Source organism: Ornithodoros turicata, chromosome 4 (genome assembly GCF_037126465.1).
Source record: "Ornithodoros turicata isolate Travis chromosome 4, ASM3712646v1, whole genome shotgun sequence".
NCBI lineage: Eukaryota > Metazoa > Arthropoda > Arachnida > Ixodida > Argasidae > Ornithodoros > Ornithodoros turicata.
In genome coordinates, this window is record NC_088204.1 from 75,141,017 (window position 1) to 75,166,001 (window position 24,985).

The window sequence follows — 24,985 nt, forward strand, 5'->3', positions numbered from 1 at the left end:
AAATTTTCCTTACCTGCTGAAGAGAAAATCTGACCTGGGGCTTTAAGGGTGGCGACGCCTGTACGTCAGTCACAACGATTGCTACTTAGATCGCGACCGGACGAAACCACTGCGATGTCATTACTTCTTGGTATTCAGACTGAGTGCAAGAACGCTTAGAATGGCTCGAAGAATCTAAGAGAAAAGTGAAAATAAAGGAATATGCATCCTTGCTAGTTGTTGTTGCTTTGTGGTAAATTAACTGAGAGGACGTGTCTAGTCAATTAGATGACTCTTTATTCGTGGGTAATTTTTTTAGCGATTTTTTTTCGTGGTCGCAAATAAAAATACGTTTACAGCTATCTTCGTATTGCATACAGAAGTTCAATTATGCGTTAAAACGACGAAAGAGGGCAAACAAAATAACGTATAATGGTTGCTATATTTCTCCTGACGTACGTTGAGGAGAAAAATATAGCAACCATTATATGTAATACGTCCCGGACATCCTGGTTCATTCGCAGCCGTACGGCATTACATTACACTAGTGAAATCAAGCACTCGTAGTTCGAGGAACCTCTTATCTCCCGCCTGAACGCAGGTGTTGTTATCGACACAGCTTTTGTTACGGAGGACGATATTGTTCCCCGTGCTAAGGATCATTCTTCGTTTAATCTGGATTCAGTAAAACCCTGAAAATCGACCGTCTCTCTCTCTCTGGCTCCTTCCTCTACTCTAACAGCTCTGTTTGCGTGACAAGCCTCGTGCGACAGGGCACGTGAACCGAACAGGAGCATCGCACACAACGATCAGGTAATGTTAATCCACCTTCGGCTTTCTTTCTGAAGCACCATGTGTAGCAATTTATTTTGTGTTTCTTTTGACAGGGCGTGCACCACTATGCCACCGTCGAACCTGTGGGCTGTTAATAAGACCGGTAATGCGTTCACACTGAGCACAGCCGAAAACTGCTGGTGCGAGCTGCCACACTCGGGTGTCGACCTTCAACGCGTCTCCGCTGTGCAATCGGCTGCCTGGGGAATCGGCAGTGACCATCATGTCTACACGTTTGTTCCAAACGGCGATAAAATTCGTGTCCCCGAGGTCACCTACGAGAACCAGGTATACACTGCGTTAGCAGCTGGTGGCGGCTTGACGTGTGCACGCTATAATACAGTGTGATCATGTTATGTTTCCAGCGCTGGCAAATCAGAGGCGGATACGGCACATGGCTCCTGCCGACGGACTGGCACCTCTGGAGCAGCAAAGATGGCTTATCTGCTCGACCTAAAGAGAGCATTACACTACCTTCTGGTAACTGGAAGTGGGAAGACTCCTGGCACATAGACGGCGAGCTTGACGGGGTACCATTGGAACCCGAGGTAAGACTCGACCCTTGTCCGACCAACACCACCTAGGTATAAGGCCGTTTGACGCGCGCCGTGACGTGACGCTAGTTGTCCGTCGGGCGCTTCCCTTCTCACCGGAGGTTACCCGTCGCAGTCAAAGGATGCATCCTAGAGGGTCGTTTGCCGCGCAAAACGGTTAGGTAGACCAGAAGAATAAAAGATAATAAAAAAATAAAAAATACAGGACGGTTACGATTGTGTAACGTGAATTTCAGCGGTAGCTGTTGTGCGTGGATGTTGACAGATTTATTGCTGATATACAGGGTGTCCCAGGAAAAGTGCCATTGAATTATAATTAAAAAAAAAAAACTACACCACCTAGAATCATGCGGTCAACGGCATTTGTTCTTACAAGGTTTTTGCCACCTCCTGATGTGAATATCGTGTAACGTAAGTTTAATTATGTAAATTTTTGCGAAATGAACTCTGAAATTTGCCAAGTAAAGGTCACTAGAGTAGCTTGATGGGGTTGTTGGTACATGACTCGGAGAACAAGGAGCAGTCAAAAACAGGGACAACGACACAAGAAGACACACAAACAGAGGCTCCACTATCAACAAGGTTTTACTGAACTACACAAGCACATTTATAACCAATGGTGTAGAGGGGGAAAAAAGGAGGCAAAAACGGAACATTCTGTGCTTACATACGGTGCTTACATTCAGAAAGGGCTACGTAGTTTACAGTTCGTGGATCCGTTTAGAGTACGTGACTCCATGGAAGTTGTGAAATTTTTGAAGGAAAATGAAGGGGTCGCTTTCAAATTTATGTCGGTTGATGTAAATGACTTATATTACTCCCTTCCTACTGAAGGTTTGAAGCACTGTGTAAAGCTTTGCATTGAACAGAGTGGTGTTGTCGGCTTTCAAGATGAGTGCGGCGTTAGTGTTGATGACTTTGTAGAGTTACTCATGCTGTATTTAAAGTCGTTAAGGGTCTCTTTTGGCGAGCAGATTTATACTCAGACATCAGGGATGTGTATTGGTTCCAGCATTGCTCCGCTTCTGTCAGATATTTTTTTGGGGCAATTTGATGTTAGCATTAATGAATCTTTGCAGAATTTAGGTGTAAAGAAGGTTTTTAGATTTGTAGACGATTTTCTTCTGTTTTTTGATAGTGAGTTGGAAGAGAATGCAGTTCTGAATGTGTTTTACTCTTTTGGACAGGGTTTGGAATTTACACATGAGAAACCTGTGGGTGGCAAACTCCAGTTTCTTGACCTATGTATTTCTGAAGGTTCAGAACATACTTGTTGGCAGTACAAACAAAGGTCCAGGAAACCTGTGTTACCCTTTGGGTCGAACCATTCAAAAGTAGTAAAAAATGGGATAGGATTGACCTGTGTTAGGAAGGCCCTCCAGAAATCTTGTGTGCATACCATGTCTGAAAGCGTTGTGCTACAGTTGAACCGCCTTGAAGAAGCTGGTTTTCCTCGGCAGGTACTGCTGATGATCCTCCGTAGGTTGCTTACAGAGGTTAAGGGTCTAAAGAGGTCCCATGTAAGATTGGAAGGTAGACCGGGGGTGATTCCATATATTCATAAAACGTCGCATCATTTAAAAAAATTGGCAGGGAGGTTCGGTGTAGCTGTAGTTTTTAAGTCTTTTTCTAGGCTATCTTCTCTCGTTAGGTTAACGAATCAAGAACAGGTATCACTAGAGTGCGAGAAGAAGCATAGGTGTCCTCTTGTGGAATGTAAAAGGTCTATTGTTTATGAAATCCCACTTTCGTGTGATAAGGTTTATGTCGGCCAATCTGGCCGGTGCCTAAATGAACGTTTAATGGAACATAAGAATTGTGTAAATAAAACGGGTGGGGGTACCTTGCATGAACACGTTAGGGTCTGCGGTTGCGTTCCAGAGTTTCCGAGAACAAAGATTAGAGGACGATTCAAATCCAAGAATGAAAGGGAAATTTTCGAGGCCTTTTTGATAATGAAGTATGGGTCCAGACTTGTACGTATTTGGAGTATTGTATTTAAAATACCGTATTTTAAATACAATTTGGGGTATTTTGGTACTCTACTCAATACTTTTTGTTTTGTGTATTTGTACTCTATTTAAAATACATTTTATGGTATTTTCTACTCAATACTCTAATTACATATTTTGGATCCGTCCCTCACAAACTTTCTGTGTCTAGTCTTTCAATTATCTTGCTTGTTCAGTGGAAATTTCCTGAGTCTCTCGGACTTGACCCGGACATTGGCCCTTCTTAGCGGTATCATCTCATCTGGCCCAAGTGTGCATAAGGCCCAAGTGACCAGAACGCCCAAATCTTCATAAGACCCGAAAAAAATTTGGGCCTTTTGAGCATTTGGGTCTAGTGAGAAGGGCAGGTTAAGGTGTCCAGAAGGCCGAAATGCCCAGAAGGCCAAAATATTCATAAGGCCCGAATGGTCATATGGCCCGAAAACCAGGAGGGAAGACTAGGAGTGACCTAGATACTGTATTTTCTTTGCACATATGCGCAATATTAATTAAATGCTGAATGCGACAGAAGAGAAAAAGGTAACTGAACTAAAAATATTAATAAAAGTACTGAAATGAAGAAACAAATTTTCAAGCAAATAAGATATAAATGTGACAAAAAGTAAAATACAAATAAATATTGGATCCTTACAGCGTTCAATATTTCGCTCGGTACAGATTGGTAAGCTCTGTGCCTAATATATTTATTGAACAACTGATTCGTTTGCCGCATTAAAAGCTTTTCAACTTTCGCTTGAATACTGCTATGACGCACAATATGTAGCGCTTTTTCTGCGAAGGTATCCAAGCCGGGCACGACAGTAGCGTAGCCAGAAAAAAATATTTCTGGAGGGGTTCAGGAGGAAATTTCCATAGGAGAGAAGGGTTTACTCCTCGTTTCTCTCTTCCAGATGCGCTACCAAAGGTACGATTTCGAGAGGGGTCTGAACGTCGCAAACCACGCCGACGCATGGGACCGTTTTTTCCGCTCTAACCCATCGGTGCAATTTTTTCCGAGACCATTTGTTCCGTCACCAAATTTTCCGGGGCCATTTTTTCGGGGCCGTTCGACCAAATGGCGCTTTATCAAATAGGCGGACACCTTCGAATTGATTCTGTAACTGAACTCTTTGGAGACTACATTTCACAAGGTGGAAAAAGCATTGTTTGTGTTCACGTGAGATGCGCGCTGCAGAAGGAGCATATTTAACTGAGTGACCGAGTGCAATTGTCCAAAATAGGCACTGCTTGATGAACATAATAAATCTCAGTCCCGAGCAAAATACCAAGCCGTAGCGATTCTCGGCAAAGTGTGGAATTCCTGCGAGTCACACCTGAAAAGCGATTTTACAGAAAAAATATTTCTCGCATATAACTCGCACTAATAAAATTACCGCATTTTTCTGTGTACAAGCTCCGTTATATATAAAGAAAAGTTCTCTGAAGAAGTCCTGCGCAGGATTATGACATTAGATGACGCGCAGGACTTCTTCAGAGAACTTCTTTCAATGTATAACGGCGCTTATACACTGAAAAATACGGTCGAAAAATTACACTGTTAGTCTTCCTTTCTGGTTTTCGGGCCATATGACCATTTGGGCCTTCTGGGCGTTAGGGCCTTCTGGACACCTTATCCTGTCCTGCTCATTTGACCCAAATGCGCAAAAGGCCCAATTTTTTTTCCGGGTCTTATGAACATTTGGACGTTTTGGTCACTTGGGCCTTATGCACACTCGGGCCATATGAGATATAACCCTTCTTAGCCGTCTCCATTTAGAGATCTTGCCCCGTGTGTACTAATCCCTGGCCAGTGAGGGTCCTATTATGTGTGCCCTGACGCGGTGACGCCGAATTCTGACCTCGCCGAGCACCTGACCTGCTAGAAGTTTGGTTTGTTCTGGGTCACATATACTTAGTCGAGTTATGTGGTATCTCTCTGTCGTCTTTTTGGGACTTGTGTTCAGATGACTCCTATCACACAGCTGCGGCTAGCGTAGTCCGCGGGGTTTAGGTGATTCATGTCACATAGCGGCGACTTGCCGCATTGACCAGTGACTTTTTGCGTTCAAGGATAATAGTACCTTAATTGTATTTCAAATACTTTTTGAAGTATTTTGTACTGTATCTTAATTACTTTAATTTTCACGTATTTATACACTATCTTAATTACATTCTAACATTAGTATTTATTATCTTATCTTAAATACAGTTTTGAGTATCTTGTACATGTCTGTATGGGTCTGATAGTTAATGAGCCGTCGATATCGCTAACAAGGGAAGAGTTTGGGTTCTTGGAATGCAGACTAAAAGCTGGAGTTGAGTAGTTAGATCCGGTTGTTCCTCGTGTTTTTATGGCCCCCACGTGTGTTCCGTTTTTGCCCCCTTTTTCCCCCTCTACACCATTGGTTATAAATGTGCTTGTGTAGTTCAGTAAAACCTTGTTGATAGTGGAGCCTCTGTTTGTGTGTCTTCTTGTGTCGTTGTCCCTGTTTTTGACTGCTCCTTGTTCTCCGAGAAGTAAAGGTCACCTTTTTATACCACCAATGTGAAGAGCGCGCTGAATTTACTCAAATTCAACGTAATTGACAGGAATATTGAGGAGCTATCCCATCGGGAAAAATAGCCGAATATCATGCTTTACGGAGCGCGCGACGAATTTTTCAGCGCAATCCTTGTCAATCCGACGAAAGGAGGTTGGAAACCCGACCCACACCGGGATAGTAGAAAGAGATAACACAGGCATGGCTTATCGCATAAGGCTTCCGCAGGGATCATGCCTTCCCTTTCCCAATTTCAGGAACTGTCACTTTTTCTCCTATAAAAGGAAAAAATATTGCAGTCACGAAAATAGAAGCGGTAACGGAAATGCGTGTGTTACCCTCAGAAGGCACTGTAACAGATAACCTCACATGGGGCGATGGATCACCATCACTGTGAAAAACATTAAAGACTGGTCGTCCACAATTACTGTCCATACCCCCACTACCACAACGACGTCTACTACTGCTACTACACGGATTGCCAGGGAGATTGCTGACGTCACGCGCTCATCGTTCTTTCGCAAGTGCTCATTTTATTCGTTGGAGAACACTCCGCACAGAAAAAAAAAAAAAAAAAAAGAAAAGAAAAAAAAAGAAAACTAAAGAACGGAAAACACTTTTGAGGGTCACCTCTGTGCTCCTTTAAAGGTGTACAGAACAGAGTCCTCGCGCATGCGGTGCCTGTCAACAGCGCTCGTCGTCGTTTCGGAACGCTCTGCAGCCAGTGGGTTCTTCGCTGCAGAGCGTCAGCGAGACACATACCTTGGAACAGGTGGTGGTGGTGGTACTGGTGAAAGGGCTAACCGTTCTAAGGCCTCATGGAGGCCTTGGAACAGGCCTTTGGCGCCAGTGGCTATAATGTCAGTGGAGGGAGACCTTCGGCCAGTCCTCATTCTTGCAAGCACGTGACCGCTTGGCGCCTCACTAGCAGAGATGTCGCACTAGGATGAGTCTCGGTATTTGTGACGTTGATGATCTATGCATCCATTGAGCTGCCTTCGTCGGTACGATGTTCTTTGCAATGCGCAATGTTCTTTCGGTGCAACGGTGCTGTGATGTCTAAAAAAGTAACTCGATGAACTGTCGTATTTAGCAAGGATGTGCTGTAACTACTTTTTTAGTAGTTTAACTATGGCTACTAACTACTGCGTCAAATTGTAGTTTAACTACTAGTGCAACAACATCATAGCTGCACTAGTTAAAACTACTTTGTAACTACGAGGATGTAGTTATTTAACTACATTTGTAACTACTCCGATATTTTGTGCGTGTTGTTATATCTGTGATCGCTTTAGGCGTAGAAATAGCGGCTGGGTGCATGGGGAGCTCCCACACTGGGAACAATGATAACATAGCACGCGCCCCTCCATACAATACAATGTCATGAAATGATACAGTCATGGCCCCTAATCTGACGACGGAGGGGGCGTGAGCTTCTTGAACGTGCTGTGTGTCGATCGTTATGTACGCTCATTTACACAAAAGACGTACTTTCTCCTCATGTGCCCTTGAAACAGAAAATGATGCAAGTGCGCTCTGTGCTAAGGCCGTGAAGCAAACGGAACGCTAAGCGAAAAAATGCGAAGCATAGCTGTAGCCCGCTGTAACCTAACTACTGCGGTGAAATAAAAAAAAGTTTAACTAGCAGTTGTAACTACCATTTTTGCAAGTAGTTTCTAAATACTTTTTAACTACAAGTAGTTAAGTACTGCACACCCCTAGTATTTAGTCCCACAGGCTCAATATTGAGGGTAAATGTCTCGCAGAACTGCGTTTTACCTGGGGAGGACTTTAACACCTTCTCCTTTTATAGGGCTGGACATATAGCTTGGATTTTCCACGCACATACGCCCCTAAAAAGAAATGGAACTCGTTTGTTCGTCGCCGGAAGTGGATCAGGAACAGGCACTACACCGCCTTTGAGAAATGGGCTAAGGTAACTGAACATCTACCACATTCTGCCGACATAGTTCTCTTGGCTATAAAGTTTTTATATCGATGGTTTTTGATGTTGCTCTTAAAGGAGCACAGAAAGCCATCCAAAGATTTTCTGTTTGTGGCGAATTACGAAAGGACGTAACTTGACGTGACAACTAACACAAAAAGATTTTCTGTACCCAGTATTTTTCTTGGAATAAAGCGCCCCCGAACATCGACGCGCGCGTTCCCGCTCGACTCGCTCTGCAGGCCGAAACGAGGAGGAGGAGGATTGTGATGTCATCGCGGTTACAAGAGAGACCGCGCTCCAATCGAGGCCGGCGGTTTTCCCACTTTTTTTTTCTTTTTCGTTTCTATACTTCCAGTTCTCTCTCTGTGTAGCAGACGACGCTTCTCCAAACAAGCAAACCAGCTAGCGGGTTGTAGCGCGATGACGTCAAAGCGACTCTGCTGGCTAGTTGCGGGCATTGCCACCGTTGCGCGCGGTCGCGATTTTCAAAATCGAATTCCGCAATATGTACGCATCTGTCGAGTGAATCACTTCGCATGGTTTTAGCAGTCAGGTTGATGGCTTGGTTTGAAAAAATGGACGTGACTGAAGCGCTTTCTGTGCTCCTTTAAAGATCGCCCACGGGGATCTGCTTGTCGACGTTGCTGCAGGCGGCGAGAGAGTTCCTGGTAGTGAACCAGACAGTTATGCTGTGTGGGTTGTAAACGATCAAGGCAAAGTAAGTTCGGAGAAATATTTGTACTACCGCGCGTGGCAGCCTCCAACCATTCACGTTTTCATGACATACACGCATTTCCCGTCTAGGCAGCATTTCGTTCAGGAGTCAGTCGTCTGAATCCGGAAGGCGACAGCTGGATTGATGCAGTTGGTCCGCAAAACATGGACGTGATCCAAATATCAGTTGGACTAACTGGGTTGACATGGGCTGTCGCACGAAACGGCAGTGCCCTCGTGCGGACTGGCGTGTCCAAAGACAACTACATGGGTAAGTCCCAGTTTTTTCGTGGTTCTCTCATGTCTTTGACACGCGGTAAAAGTATGAATAGTACAATCATGTGAAGTTCTGTGACTTTTTCATCCGAGGCACGGGTTGGACTGAAGTACCAGCGCCCCAAGTTGACCAGAAGCTTGCACAAGTTGCTGTCGGGCCCAGTTCAGTGTGGGCCATCAGCCGCTATGGCACAGTGAGCATTTTTGTGAGATCCCCATAGTATACGTTTCTGAAGCTCTTGTCTGTTATTGTAAAGGTATGGTTTCGGTATGGAATAGGAGAAGATCTTGGTTGCCTGGAATCGATTACAGGATCAGGGTGGATTGAGGTAGCTACGAAGATGGTTGCCATCACCGTAGGACCTAACAACCAGGTAAGCTGTCGTAGTAGCTTTAGATAATTGCTGAATGATATTCGTATGCTGAAATCCATGGCGTCTGCGACCGTTCCGTGTCATCAAGGGCAGTTAGATGGCTGAACAGCAAATTATGGAATCACAGCATATACATAGACGCACAGCTATATAGTTCCAATACTGTGCAGAACATGGTACACGGCATCGTGTATACATAGCATGGCAACATATAATAGCATATAGTACAAGAATACACCAGCAGCCCATAGAAAGGAAAGGCTAAGGTGCCTGAATACGCCATTAGATGGCTGAGTACTAAGATGCCTTCTGTTCTGTGTGGGGTACTAGCACCCTTACTGGCAGCCGAACCCCTGTCCCCAAAGCACTATAATACCACCCTTTGCAGAAGTGATGCACCTCATGTCGCCATTTTGGCGCTCTCGGTCACCACGCCTGAATGCTGTGTTCCGCTTCCACCAAGTTCACTTAGTGCAATAGTGTCGTGTGTAGACAGCTTTGTCAGCCCGATGCCTCCTGTGCTTTGGAGTCAAAATGGTGGATATCGTAGCAGACGACGGGGTTGCCCTTACGCTACATAGAGGGATCTAATATTCACGTACCCTAAGATGGGCACAGCAGAAGCCACAGTAGCGTCGTGTATTCAGCATCGTCTCATTCGGGGTAGCTCTAAGGTCATCCTGAAGACTAGTGGTTCGATAGCTACCACCGGCCGAATACATCTGGGGCTGAATACGTCGGCCAAAAAATCCCGTCGTGTGTAGCATAGACGCAACGTCAGTGAACAACGCAGGAATCAGGAAGTGGGTCATTGAAACCACCCTAGGATGCGACAACGTATCTATCTCCCTCCCGAGGGCGCTGCCCCGAGGCGTCTGACCTGGGTGATCTGGGGGCTTAATCACTGCGCTAGCGAAACTAAACCGGCATAAGGAATCGTTAGCTTACCGAAACGCAAAATGATAACGAAGTTGCACGCATAATGAGGAAACGAGTCTGTGCCAGCGGGCCTAGCGGGCCCGTGACTTGCTTCTTGTGACGCGTGACGTAACTTGATCGTTTTCGTTAAAAGTGGCGCAATCTTTGGCTTAGGCAAACTACGTATCGTGATCGGTATTATACGAGAGGGTAACCCAGGTGAAAAGACGTTAACGTTGCATGCGCCCACAGAGAACAAGAAAATGGCGGAAGGTTTCTTTGGCTGGAAGATAACGGAAGCTGCGAACCGTGAACCATGCAGCCATAACGGTCAAGATGGATTTCAGTTAGATGAAGTAGATTTTACGAAGAGCAGCCCACGTACTATACTGTTAGAAAATTTTATGCCTTTTAGGGTATAAACTGCTTGTCCCAGGTAAAGTAATTTGTCCCGGTGTCTGAGGTAAAGTAATTTTATACCTCCCTGAAGGTATATTATTTGCACCTAATCGTATAAACATATATCCCCTTGAAATCGTATTTTCAAACCCGGGGTCAAATCTGGAAAACTGGTATATTCGATTTATTTCAGCGCTTTATACAGGGTGTCCACGCTAAGTGTGAACAGATTTTTTAAAAACATATCAATCACTTTTTCCGAGATGAAATCAATTGCAATATAGCATATGCTGAAGGGCACTCCTTAGGGGGTATTAACAGACTCCAAAGGCAATGTCTTAATTAACTTTCAATGATTACCTTTTTAATTATAAAAGCTACGAAGTTGCTCCAGTGAGAACATCTGATCTCTTCGGTCACCAGATACCAAAACCGTTTTCAGAACAAAAATCCGTTCGGTAGATCGTTCGCAAAAAATTCGTGAAGGAACGCCATTTTTTTCTTTATTTGGTTTATTGCGTATCTTCAAAGAAGCGGCTTTCCTTTACCCCCAGTGTCAGAGAGTGAAAGAGCACAGTGCCGCCTCATGCGTCGAAGATTAGCTTTAATTTGCGGAAACAAAACAAAAACACAAATCTACCGGGTGACTCTATCGCGACTGCCCTTGTCTTTGGCTGCATTTTCTGTTTTCTTTTCATTTTTTCCAGGACGCAAGAGGCGATAGTGTGCTCTTTCATCCCCTCGTATTGGGGGCGAAGAAAAGACGCGTCTCTAGAGATGCGCAATGAATAAAATAAAGAAAAAATGGCGTTCCATCACGATTTTTTTGCGGACGATTTATCGAACGGATTTTTGTTCTGAAAACGGCTTTGGTATTTGATGACCGAAGAGATCAGATGTTCTCATTGGTGCAACTTCGTAGCTTTTATAATTAAAAAGTTAATTATTGAAAGTTAATTAAGACATTGCCTTAGGAGTCTGTTAATGCCCCCCTAGGGAGTAACCTTCAGCATATGCTATATTGCGATTGATTTCATCTCGGAAAAAGTGATTGATATATTTTTTAAAAATCTGTTCACACTTAGCGTGGACACCCCTATAAAAGTGGCACTTTCATGATCTAGCTCGTAACAAAATTAGAACAAAATAATATTGAGCGACAAGTGCTTTAATAACATCAGCTACCGCGAGAAGGAAAGAAATGCCTGGAGACGAACGCACACAAACGTGCCCACAAACTCAATTCACAATGTGCAATGTGTAAAACGTAGAGGAGAGCTCTTGCAGATTACTCGCTATACAATCAGATGGGGTTGTTGAAATGCATATAAAAATGTTCTAGTCCACGGAGTTTTATAATTCGTACATTTCTATATCCAGTATATGAGCTTCTTCCACTTCTCTGCAATATTTACCTTCCTAACTCCTTCACTAATTTTTAAAAACGAGTGGTCCCGATACGAAACTACACCCTAAAATACCGGTGGTTTGCATGCATCGGGCCATAACCTCGAATTGCTGGGCAGTTGTTCGAGCACTGCGAGAACCACGCGACGACGGCATGTTTGCTGCCTTCCAAAGCATAGTCGAAAAACTAAAGAAGTGAAGTGACGGAAATGACGTTGACGCGCTCGCGCTACAAGGCGTAGTCAGCTAATATCAATATCACGTGCGCCAGTCGTCAATATCAATATCGTCGTTACGTTTGTCCTATTGGGTAGCCTCCTGCCTCGCTTGCCTTGTGAGGGACGGAGAAGAGGATGAGAAGGACCGCGCGCATCGCTCGGGTTCTGTACCTTCCCCCATTTCGGTATGCAGGGTATGCAGCTGAGTATGTTCGGTCGAAGTTGTGGTCAGAGATTACGCCACTGTCCCATTGACGAAGCGAGCACGAAATATGCCCCGTGAAACCCGTCTCGCGCTAGTTTTAACGGTCGCCGTTGCTCTCGTTAGCTCGTGAGGTGGACTCGCGGTTGGTTATAATTCATTGGTGTATAATCCATTCGTGTAAGGACATAATTCGTTGGTGGATAAGGGAGTAGAAGAGCGTCCTTTTGCGCTTCACAAAAATATGTAATGATGAAAGATAGATGGCTTTGTACGTATTTGTCCTTTCTATATGTGCTCCAGTCTTAGAACATCAATTGTCTCATGTAAAAATATGTAAACCAAAACCAATTAATTACTGCAACAAATGACCCGCTCCGGTGGCAGATTTTTCTCTAAAAGGTGTCCACTGAAGGTCACAAAGGGTCGTACCCATTTTAATGCCGACAGCGCTCCGCTTTAGAAGTTGTTTTTTTTATAGAAGTCGTAAATAATGAGCGCCTCCCACCCGTTCACACGGTGCGCAGCTTGTAGGTGGTATCGGACAGACACTTGTAAAAGGGAAGTTCGCCGATTGGTGCACCCGTTCCCGAATTATTGAGCACAGGGATTTAGCTGAGACACCCTGTATATTGTCGTTTCAAATATACATATTCGTGAGGAACAAAATAACAAAAAGAGAGATTCTGCAGAGAGAGAGAGAGAGAGAGAGAGATTCTGCAATATTTCTTGCTGTAGGATTGGAAGACTCCTTCTGAGATTTCACGGGAGTTTTACGCTACTTGAGGGCTGCTCTCCGCCATGGCTTGCGTAGTTCACACGAGTCATCAGCTAACGTCGTTGTAATGTGTGGTGGACGACAAGGCTGGTTCGGTTTCGAAATGCAAATGATATTTTTCGGGGAAGGGACGCTTGAAACAAAAAGGTCGGTTGAACACCGCTCTTTCCCTTTCACTCGTACCACCGAATATTTGTATATTTGTTGTCAAGAAAGCCGAAATTTATAATCCCGGGGGTTTCGGGACATGAACTTATAGTGAAATCCCGGGATTTTGGGATCTCGGTTTCCGTAGCCTAGTCACAACTAGGGTTGCCACCAGGCCGGTATTATACCGGCAGGGCCGGTTATTTGCTTGCTGCCGGTAGGAAGGTGATACCGGCAGCCTTTTGCCGGTATTTGTGGCTCAACACGTTTCATAGGGGTTTTTACGGGGTTTTGCTTTCAACGTTCCACTACAGCTTGAATAAATCTGGAGCACAGACCCAACTCCGTAGTCGACAGTCGTTTTCTTAGTGATTCATTATTAGTATCATTGTTGTCTTGAGCGAGTGCGCTCGTTCTTTCTTTCTCTCTCTCTCTGTATACTCTCACCGCTCACCCACTTTCCCTTCCCCGCGAACATTTCCTCCTTTCTCTCTATTCCACCTCCTCTCCCTCAGCCGGTATTTGGCACTCCGAAAGGTGGCAACCCTAGTCACAACTGAAATATTTGCTATGAAAACATACGTACAATGAAGGGTCCTTTTCTTTCGTGTTAGCGCCGCGAATCAACTGTGGCCATGGGCGGCGTAAAGACGTGGACACATGGAGAGAGGACAGTAGGGAGGAGACAGGGAGATTCCTAAATTCGTAGACTCGAACAGGCTTGAGGCTCTGCCCGACAGGCAGAACAGGGCTTGATCATCAAGTCACATCGTTAAAGAGAAGGAATGAGAACGGAATGGGGTCGTCACCGAGGCACATCGTGTCATGCTATGGGCCTGGCACGATATGTACCCGTGTTCAGCTTAAGAACGGCACGAAAGCCTGTCTCCCTCAACAAAGTTACTCCGCTGAATAAATTTTACTGCAGCGCCACCAGGTGCCGCTGACAGGGCCCCAATAGTGTCGGAGTCGTCGCACTACTTCTCGCGAGATGGAGTGATGCGGCTAGCTGTTGCAGCCAATAGGAAGAATTAAGCGTAAAAATAGCAGGCATACTGTATTCATGAGAGAACTGATGTTCTGAGGCTGGAACAACGTAGAAGGGACAAATAGAAGCAAAGCCCAAATTGAGGCTTTGTTTGTATTTGTCCCTTTTATGTTGTTACCGCCTCAGAACATCAGTTCTCTTATGTTCAGCATTTGCCGCTTCCGTCGATCAAGTCGTATGAATGTGTGTATGAGTGAGCAAAAATGTAAGAGGGAAAGGGAGGATGAGTGAGAGAGAGTGGCTGGTTTGTCCCTTCAGATGACGCACCCCGAAAGTCGCTGGGAAGGCGTGTTAGCTTAGCTCAATTGGTAGAGCCCTGGACCGGTAGTCCAGAGGATGTGGGTTCGAGTACTACAGCTGGCTAACCTTCTCAGTGACTTTCATCTTTCATCATACTGTGTTCGCTCTCTCCACTGTGTTGCGTGACAGGTGTGGGGTATAAGGCGATCTGACCATCGCATCTGTCTGCGAACCGGCGTAACTCATGAAGAGCCAAGCGGACGAGGATGGAAGGAGTTAACCGTGACAACCGGAAAGCCTCTGAGCATGACCAGCAGCTTGCAGGAGCAGCAATCTGATCCAGATTCGGGTTTCTTTTCCGGCGTTGGAAATTCACCACAGGTAACAACATTTCAGGGAACTCAAGTATCACACACCATTCATCGGAATATGTAAGTACAAAAATATTGACAGTTCGTCCGTTTGTGTGTTTCTGCCTCAGAACGGCTACCGACGGCGGGGTGCAGACTAAAACAGTGAGAATGGAAATTGACAATTCACATTATTCTAATTTCATATTAATCGCCGTCATGTGGTGTTGACGACAAGCGCATGCTCGTTTCCGTCCATGCCTGAGCATGTGCATGTCGAAATATTGAACACAGGGGGAAAGCCATTGTACAAAGACACGAAAACTATCAAATTTTCAAAGGATCTGCACACACGCCACGTATCGAAACAAAAACGATAATACAAGAAGGGGACGGCTGCGTGAGCAAATCAACAGCGCTTCTCACAGATAAGCAACTTGGCCTTATCATCTCAAAAACCTGGTATGGATAACACAGCCATTGGATAATCGGATGATACATGTTTGTGCCTATGAAGATCTTCCACATTTATTGTTGAAAGTGTAGCGCGTCTTCTGTGTCCGTCCTTACCTGTTTCGCTGCATCGAGGGATCATGTACCAACCTGTCCATCTACTAACGAGTTTAATTACTCAATTTGCGTTTAATCGTCGTCAATTACCTTTAATTAACTCTGGTAAGCTGCTGTTGCCTTCGGTAATCTTCAATTTTATTTAATCTTTCTCTTAATTACATATACGAGGGGTGTACAATGAACTTACAGGCGAGAAATTAGTTTTATTTTCCAACGTAATCTCCAGCAGCACTAATGCACTTGTCCCAGCGTTTCACGAGGGCTTGAATGCCAGCAGCGTAGAAATCCTTACCGGCGCGTAGCCGGCATGATCAGACCGCATTCTTGACCTCGTTGCTGCAGCTGAAGTTGCGGCGTCCAAGGAACGCCTTCAGTGGCCCGAAGAGATGGAAATCGCTTGGGGAGAGGTCTGGACTGTAAGGGGGATGTGGCAGCAACTCCCAGCCAAGTTCCTGTAAGGTACGTGTCGTGAGATGCGCGGTATGCGGGCGTGCATTGTCCTGTGGCCCGGCCGCTTTTGCTTCAGCGCCTTATGCACATACCTGAGAACCTGGCAGTAATATGCACCATTGATCGTGGTACCACTGGGCAGAAAATCAACATGAACAACTCTAGCCTTGTCCCAGAAAACCGTGGCCATGACCTTGCCCGCAGACGGGGTGCTTCGGAACTTCTTGGGAGCTGGCGAGCCCGGATGCTTTCACTGTTTTGATGCGTGTTTAGACTCAGGAGTGAAGTGGTTCACCCACGTTTCATCGCACGTGATGATCCGATCAAGGAACGGCTGTCCTTCGGTGTCGAAACGGTACCTTAGCTCTTGGGAGATTTCCAGTCTTCTCCGTCGGATAAATACGGAGAGCTGCCTCGGGGCACAACGGGCACTAACTTTCCAAAACTGGAGGTGTTCATGAACGATAGTGTTCAACGTTCCCACAGAAAGGTCCGTCTTTGCAGTCAGTTCGAGACATGTTATCCGTCGGTCCTTGAGGATCAGGTGCTCCACAAGTTGGATGTTCTGAGGAACTCTGACACGGAGCTGTTAGCCGCCCAGGCCGGGATCGTCCTGCACTGATGTACAGCGGTCTCGGAACCGTTTGTACCACTCAAACGCTTTGCTGGGGCTAAGTGTATCGTGGCCATACTGAGCCTGAAGCCTTCTCTGAATTTCAGATGACTTTACGCCTTCATTCGGGAGAAACTCCATGAGAATTCTCTGTTCGATGTGCGCGCTCACCTCGTTGTCGGCCTTCTTGTCCAGCACGTGTCTTCTGCTTTGCAGAAACTTTGGACCACCACGTGGTCAACGTGGAGGCCTGTCACGTGTGAAAATGACGAAAAAGAAGTAGAGCGAGCCACTTTGTACACATACGAGACAAAAAGTCCCGGTTTGACTTGAACACCCCTCGTATATCTTGCATTCATTACCTTTAAACTCAACTTTCTTGTTTTATTTGCCTTAAATTACTCTTACCTCTTACTCTTAATTACCTTCAACTACTTCAATTTCAAATGATTTACCTCCATTTACATTTACCCTCTTATATCCCTTTTACACGTCCACTTATACCTCTGCCTCGGTGGGGCTTCACCATCTCATACACAGACACGCACGCACACACACACACATACACAAACATACATACAGCTTTTTCCATTTTGACACTCCTAATGCTAACGGAGTAGCAACTGTCCCGAGGCTGAAACACATGAACAGGCGAACACAACACAAGCCTAAAGGTGCCCAAGTACATGGACAATTGAAAGATGACATTGGCAGTAGTCGAACAAGCCAGACAGCGGCAGGATATGAACCACACATCTTTCGATTGCCACATACACGCACACACGCACGCGAAAAAAAAAACACACACACACACACACACACAATGAGGCAGCGACATCTGGAGAACGCGATTGAAAGTAATTGTTCTGATACTGAACACAAGCTTCAACGTGCATAAGATCATGAACATTTAAGGATGGCAGTCGTCGTTGTTTTCGTCTTGATGTGTTTCAGCCTCAGAACAGTTACTTTCCACCGTGTTCATCAGATGCCGCTGCCTCGTAATGTGTTGTACCTGTGTGTGTGTGTGTGTGACGAAGAAGAAATGTTGGACGGAATGTGATGAGAGTGAGTGGGTGTCCCGTTAGTTGAATGAAATCCCTTGGTAAGCAGATGCCAGTGTAGCGTAATTGGTTATTAAAGGGGCCACCAAACATTTCTGAAATAATGACACCCCATGAAAGAACACAGGTCATAATACCCGAATATACATTTCGTTCGGCTATTGACTAATCGATCGGCTAATCGATCTTGCTTTCAGTCGACGTATACGCCCATGTAAACGCGCCTATTGACCCATATAACTGCTTTCAAAGATGAGTAACCAGCGGGCCCCTCTCCACCACGCATACGTCACATGGCTACGTAGTGTTTTGCCGTCCAATCGGGGGGCCGAGCTGCGGACATGACGTTTCGAATTACCAGCCAATAAACATGTGAGTCGGAGCGCTCAGTTTGTTTGTGTGAAACGACGTTTTGCGCTCCATGGTTCCGAAATTCAACGTCATGACATCTTCAACATCTCCGGCTGGCGCAAACGTCAACAGTTGGGCTGCTATCACATGACGCGATTCGAACCCGGGTTCCTCCCAGTCACGACGTGACATGGCCAGCACGCTATCCACTGTACCACGCGAGCTGGTGACGCGATGCCGCGTAGCTCAAACCAAAGCACGGCAGCCCAGTTGTCAGAACCACGAGTCAGAACCACTCGAAGATGACGAAGATGTTCCATCGCGAACTGGAGTCCCGGATATTCATTCGCACTCGTGGCGTGCTGCGTGCTACTGCCAAGAAAACGTAGTGCGCGTATGATACCTAAATTAAACTCATTTCTTTTTCAGTTTGAGGCTGTAACTGTTTAGATGTTGAATAGAAGAGGATTCAAGTTCATCTAGTCCAATTCCGCGTTTGAGATAAAACCATACGTGGAACACTCGATCGTAATTGGCGAGGAAAGCGCTACGTCAAAATGACGTAAAGTTAGAGCGCGGGGCGGAGCTAAAATTCGGAAGAGTGCAGTGAATATTTCATCCGTATGCAAGCGCCTTTTGTTTTAATATAATATAACACAATAATATAACACAAATAAATGTGCACCTTTTGTACCTGTTTACGGCCCCTTTAACACACTCGACTGGCAATCGAGAACTGCGTGACTCATAATCCGTCGCTGTCTGGCTTTTTCGACAACTGCCACATTTCAACTTACATCTATAGGGTGCTGAGAACGTTGGCGACGATTCTGCTTTTGTGTACGGGACCTCTGAACTTCAAGGTAATCTACGCTCCAGAATCCGCGATGACGGCAACATCACTGGGTAATACACCTATCTTGCTGCTGTCTTATCATTGTCTTAAAAATCACCTGTTATCACTGTATCACCTTCGATTTTACAGCAGCACTTGCAAGTTTGACCCTGCTGATTGCGTGGGTTCGATTAATTGGAAGTGGGTCAGTGGAGGTGCTTGCACAATCGACTACCTTGCAGCTCCAAGTGCATGGTTTACTTCAGGTACCGTACCTCATATTGCCACTTCCGAATTGATGCAGACAGGTCATATGGACAAATATTGAAATATCAAAATTCTCGAGAAGAAAATGTAATAAGAAACGACATCGCACGTTACTTTTGTCCTTCGTTGCAGTCACGTCGCTCGTTACTCGTGCTCCCTAATGTCGTTATATTGCTCGTTACCTTCGTTCTATGTAATGCCGTTGCTTTGTTTTTTAATATCCTTACGTGTTGGTCATGGTCATAATTGTCTCGCTGTGTTGAACACCGAATCTATTATTATTTTTTCAGCATTTTTGCCGGCACTCGGCGTTTTTGTTTTTCAATGCTTTTCTTTGGTCATTTACTTTTGTTTTGATGGTATTTCTTTATGTCGCTACTTTGATTATATAATGTTTTGTTGTACGTTACAGCCGTTTCACAATGCCTTGAGGTCGCTCGCTATACTTTCGTTCCCTAGTGCCTTCGTGTCCCTTCCGTTCCTTAACGTTGCTGTGTCCCTGGATACTTTCGCTCCTTATTGTTCTTATGTCGCTCCTTACCTTCGTTCCTGACTGCCCTCATGTGGCTCGTTAATTCCGTTCCCTAATGCACATATATCGCTCGTTATTTTCGTTCTTTTATGCTCTTATGCCACTCGTTTCTTCCGTTCATTTATGCCCTCATGATGCTGTTTACTTTCGTTCATTGATACCCTTACGTCACTCATTAGCTCCGTTCCCTATAATGCCCCTGTGTCACTCCTTATTCTTGCGTGCCATAATGCACTAAAGTTTCTGTTCACCTTCGTTTTTTAATGCGCTTATGTCACTCGTTGCTTCCGTTCATCTATGCCCTTATGGTGTTTGTTACTTTCGTTGCTTGATGCCCTTATGTCGCTATTTACTTTCGTTCCCTAATACCGATATATCGCTCGCTACTTTTGTTCCTTAATCCCCGATGTCGCTCGTTACTTTTGTTCCTATATGTCCTGGTGTTGCTCATTCCTTTCGTTCCATAACGCCCTTATGTTACTCTACCTTCGTTCCACGATGCAGCTCGTTAGTCCCACTCCCCAATGCTGATATATCGGTCGTCACTTTCGTTACTTAATTCCCTGTTATCAGTGTACACCTATGACGTTCCTTAATGCCCTCATGTCGCTCTTTAGTTTCATTTCCTGATGTCAAATGTCGCTCTTCACTTTCGTTCCCTAATGCTGATATATAACTCGTTACTTTCCTATTCTTACATTTACCTATGTCCTTTACTGCCCTATTGTCACTGTTTACCTGTGTTCCTTAATGCCTTCATGTCGATCTTTACTTTCGTTCCCCAATTCGGCTATATCACTTGATACCTCCGTTCTCAGATGCTGATGTATTCATCGTTACTTTCGTTCCCTAATGCTTGCATATCACTCGTTACCTTCGTTCCCAAATGCTGGTATATTACACGTTACTTTCGTTCCCTAAAGCTGATATATCACCCGTTATTTCCGACGCTGACATATCAGTCGTTATTTTCACTCGTTATTTCCTTATATGCTCTGATGTCACTAGCTACTTTTGGTCAGTTGTCTAATGTTCGTTACTTTCGTACCTTTATTCCATTGTGTCGCCGTTACTTTCGCCGTTGCAGGTGACCCTAGTAACATAAGAGCTCAAGAAAGGCCACCGGGCAGAATCGCCGTCTTATGCCGTTTAGCGCAACGGCGCGTCAGGGTAACGGATGCCTTAAAGGATGGCGACGCTGTGGATATGGTAACACTATTGCCTGACGCTCCTACCAGTTGATCACTCACGGCATTATGACGGCCAATGCTATTTCAGCAATCAATATGGGTGAAAACAGCGAGACCGCTCATCTGGACCAATCCACTAGAGCAAGTCCAGTGCACGTTGGAACTGGAAAGTTCGACCCTGGAAGGTGTGGAGTCTGTAGCGATACGACTGGAGTACACCAACGGTGAACGAGAAGAGAAGGTATAGGTATAAGTTGTAGTTTTTACGTTTGTTTGTCTGTTTGTCTCGTAGTGTTCATGCATTGGCACGGGTCCAAATTCCAATTGAGCACGATTACAGCAAGCACTCGTTGTGACCATATTAACGACGTGATTTGGAACCTGCACCAAAGGAAGGTTTCGACATAAATGGTAGTTCGATAAAAGTGGCAGGAAAATGGAGACTCAAGAACATGGCGATGGCTTTAGAACAAGTGCTGAAGCAAGCAAACACCCTGTAGCGATGAGCGCCTTGGTAGCATCTTAATTGATCTGTAAAAGAAAGAACGAAACGTCTGCATCTTTGGACATTCGGTTGAACTATGTTTAAATGTGTTAACTTCTTGGGGCCATCGTTGGCGGAAAATTCTTGGCAAAATTTGACACATTGAAAAGGACTTCAACGTAATACGCTAGTCATAACAAAACACACGTATATTTGACACGTTGAAAGGGAATACAACGTAAAACGCTAGTCATAACAAAGCACACGTATATTTGACACCTTGAAAGGGAATACAACGTAAAACGCTAGTCATAACAAAGCACGTGCTATTTGACACCTTGAAAGGGACTTCAACGTAATACGGTAGTCATAACAAAGCACATGTCTAGTTGACACCTTGAAAGGGAACACAACGTAAAATGCTAGTCATAACAGAGCACATGTCTAGTTGGCACCTTGAAAGGGAATACAACGTAAACGCTAGTCATAACAAAGCACGTGCTATTTGACACCTTGAAAGGGACTCCAACGTAATATCTAGTCATAACAAAGCACATGTCTAGTTGACACCTTGAAAGGGAATACAACGTAAAACGCTAGTCATAACAAAGCACACGTCTATTTGACACCTTGAAAGGGAATACAACGTAAAACGCTAGTCATAACAAAGCACGTGCTATTTGACACCTTGAAAGGAACTTCAACGTAATATCTAGTCATAACAAAGCACATGTCTAGTTGACACCTTGAAAGGGAATACAACGTAAAACGCTAGTCATAACAAAGCACACGTCTATTTGACACCTTGAAAGGGAATACAACGCAAAACGCTAGTCATAACAAAGCACGTGCTATTTGACACCTTGAAATGGACTTCAACGTAATATCTAGTCATAACAAAGCACATGTCTAGTTGACACCTTGAAAGGGAATACAACGTAAAACGCTAGTCATAACAAAGCACACGTCTATTTGACACCTTGAAAGGGAATACAACGTAAAACGCTAGTCATAACAAAGCACGTGCTATTTAACACCTTGAAATGGACTTCAACGTAATATCTAGTCATAACAAAGCACATGTCTAGTTGACACCTTGAAAGGGAACACAACGTAAAACGCTAGTCATAACAAAGCACACGTCTATTTGACACCTTGAAAGGGAACACAACGTAAAACGCTAGTCATAACAAAGCACGTGCTATTTGACACCTTGAAAGGGACTTCAACGTAATACGGTAGTCATAACAAAGCACATGTCTAGTTGACATCTTGAAAGGGAACAGAACGTAAAATGCTAGTCATAACAAAGCACATGTCTAGTTGGCACCTTGGGAGGGAATACAACGTAAAACGCTAGTCGTAACAAAGCACGTGCTATTTGACACCTTGAAAGGGACTTCAACGTAATATCTAGTCATAACAAAGCACATGTCTATTTGACACCTTGAAAGGGAACACAACGTAAAACGCTAGTCATAACAAAGCACATGTCTAGTTGACACCTTGAAAGGGAACACAACGTAAAACGCTAGTCATAACAAAGCACATGTCTAGTTGACACATTGAAAGGGAACACAACGTAAAATGCTAGTCATAACAAAGCACATGTCTAGTTGACACCTTGAAAGGGAATACAACGTAAAATGCTAGTCATAACAAAGCACATGTCTAGTTGACACCTTGAAAGGGAATACAACGTAAAACGCTAGTCATAACAAAGCACATGTCTAGTTGACACCTTGAAAGGGAATACAACGTAAAATGCTAGTCATAACAAAGAAGATGTCTAGTTGACACCTTGAAAGGGAACACAACGTAAAACGCTAGTCATAACAAAGCACATGTCTAGTTGACACCTTGAAAGGGAACACAACGTAAAATGCTAGTCATAACAAAGCACATGTCTAGTTGACACCTTGAAAGGGAACACAACGTAAAACGCTAGTCATAACAAAGCACATGTCTAGTTGACACCTTGAAAGGGAACACAACGTAAAACGCTAGTCATAACAAAGCACATGTCTAGTTGACACCTTGAAAGGGAACACAACGTAAAATGCTAGTCATAACAAAGCACATGTCTAGTTGACACCTTGAAAGGGAATACAACGTAAAACGCTAGTCATAACAAAGCACATGTCTAGTTGACACCTTGAAAGGGAACAGAACGTAAAATGCTAGTCATAACAAAGCACATGTCTAGTTGGCACCTTGGAAGGGAATACAACGTAAAACGCTAGTCATAACAAAGCACATGTCTAGTTGACACCTTGAAAGGGAACACAACGTAAAACGCTAGTCATAACAAAGCACATGTCTAGTTGACACCTTGAAAGGGAACACAACGTAAAATGCTAGTCATAACAAAGCACATGTCTAGTTGACACCTTGAAAGGGAACACAACGTAAAACGCTAGTCATAACAAAGCACATGTCTAGTTGACACCTTGAAAGGGAACACAACGTAAAACGCTAGTCATAACAAAGCACATGTCTAGTTGACACCTTGAAAGGGAATACAACGTAAAACGCTAGTCATAACAAAGCACACGTCTATTTGACACCTTGAAAGGGAATACAACGTAAAACGCTAGTCATAACAAAGCACACGTCTATTTGACACTTTGAAAGGGAATACAACGTAAAACGCTAGTCATAACAAAGCACATGTCTAGTTGACACCTTGAAAGGGAACACAACGTAAAACGCTAGTGATCACAAAGCACATGTCTAGTTGACACCTTGAAAGGGAACACAACGTAAAATGCTAGTCATAACAAAGCACATGTCTAGTTGACACCTTGAAAGGGAATATAACGTAAAACGCTAGTCATAACAAAGCACACGTCTATTTGACACCTTAAAAGGGAATACAACGTAAAACGCTAGTCATAACAAAGCACGTGCTATTTGACACCTTGAAAGGGACTTCAACGTAATATCTAGTCATAACAAAGCACATGTCTAGTTGACACCTTGAAAGGGAACACAACGTAAAACGCTAGTCATAACAAAGCACATGTCTAGTTGACACCTTGAAAGGGAACACAACGTAAAATGCTAGTCATAACAAAGCACATGTCTAGTTGACACCTTGAAAGGGAATACAACGTAAAACGCTAGTCATAACAAAGCACACGTCTATTTGACACCTTGAAAGGGAATACAACGCAAAACGCTAGTCATAACAAAGCACGTGCTATTTGACACCTTGAAATGGACTTCAACGTAATATCTAGTCATAACAAAGCACATGTCTAGTTGACACCTTGAAAGGGAATACAACGTAAAACGCTAGTCATAACAAAGCACACGTCTATTTGACACCTTGAAAGGGAATACAACGTAAAACGCTAGTCATAACAAAGCACGTGCTATTTAACACCTTGAAATGGACTTCAACGTAATATCTAGTCATAACAAAGCACATGTCTAGTTGACACCTTGAAAGGGAACACAACGTAAAACGCTAGTCATAACAAAGCACACGTCTATTTGACACCTTGAAAGGGAACACAACGTAAAACGCTAGTCATAACAAAGCACGTGCTATTTGACACCTTGAAAGGGACTTCAACGTAATACGGTAGTCATAACAAAGCACATGTCTAGTTGACATCTTGAAAGGGAACAGAACGTAAAATGCTAGTCATAACAAAGCACATGTCTAGTTGGCACCTTGGGAGGGAATACAACGTAAAACGCT

At 44.3% G+C, this 24,985-nt stretch overlaps 1 protein-coding gene across 3 annotated transcripts in view; it reads left to right on the forward strand.

Annotated features, from left to right (window-relative positions):
- Window positions 1-599: 599 nt before the first annotated feature.
- Window positions 600-24,985, forward strand: part of LOC135391886 (tectonin beta-propeller repeat-containing protein 1-like) — a 42,634-nt gene continuing 18,248 nt past the window's right edge. For 2 of the 3 annotated variants that reach the window (XM_064622414.1, XM_064622416.1), the window contains exons 1-13: window positions 600-792; window positions 867-1,101; window positions 1,179-1,361; window positions 7,712-7,834; window positions 8,460-8,564; window positions 8,651-8,831; window positions 8,930-9,030; window positions 9,094-9,210; window positions 14,757-14,948; window positions 18,774-18,874; window positions 18,954-19,069; window positions 20,690-20,811; window positions 20,881-21,033. In XM_064622414.1, coding sequence (XP_064478484.1) covers window positions 880-1,101; window positions 1,179-1,361; window positions 7,712-7,834; window positions 8,460-8,564; window positions 8,651-8,831; window positions 8,930-9,030; window positions 9,094-9,210; window positions 14,757-14,948; window positions 18,774-18,874; window positions 18,954-19,069; window positions 20,690-20,811; window positions 20,881-21,033 — 1,716 coding nt within the window. In that variant the 5' untranslated portion in view covers window positions 600-792; window positions 867-879. The remainder of the gene's footprint in view (window positions 793-866; window positions 1,102-1,178; window positions 1,362-7,711; window positions 7,835-8,459; window positions 8,565-8,650; window positions 8,832-8,929; window positions 9,031-9,093; window positions 9,211-14,756; window positions 14,949-18,773; window positions 18,875-18,953; window positions 19,070-20,689; window positions 20,812-20,880; window positions 21,034-24,985) is intronic. The other variant, XM_064622415.1, reaches the window with a different exon arrangement.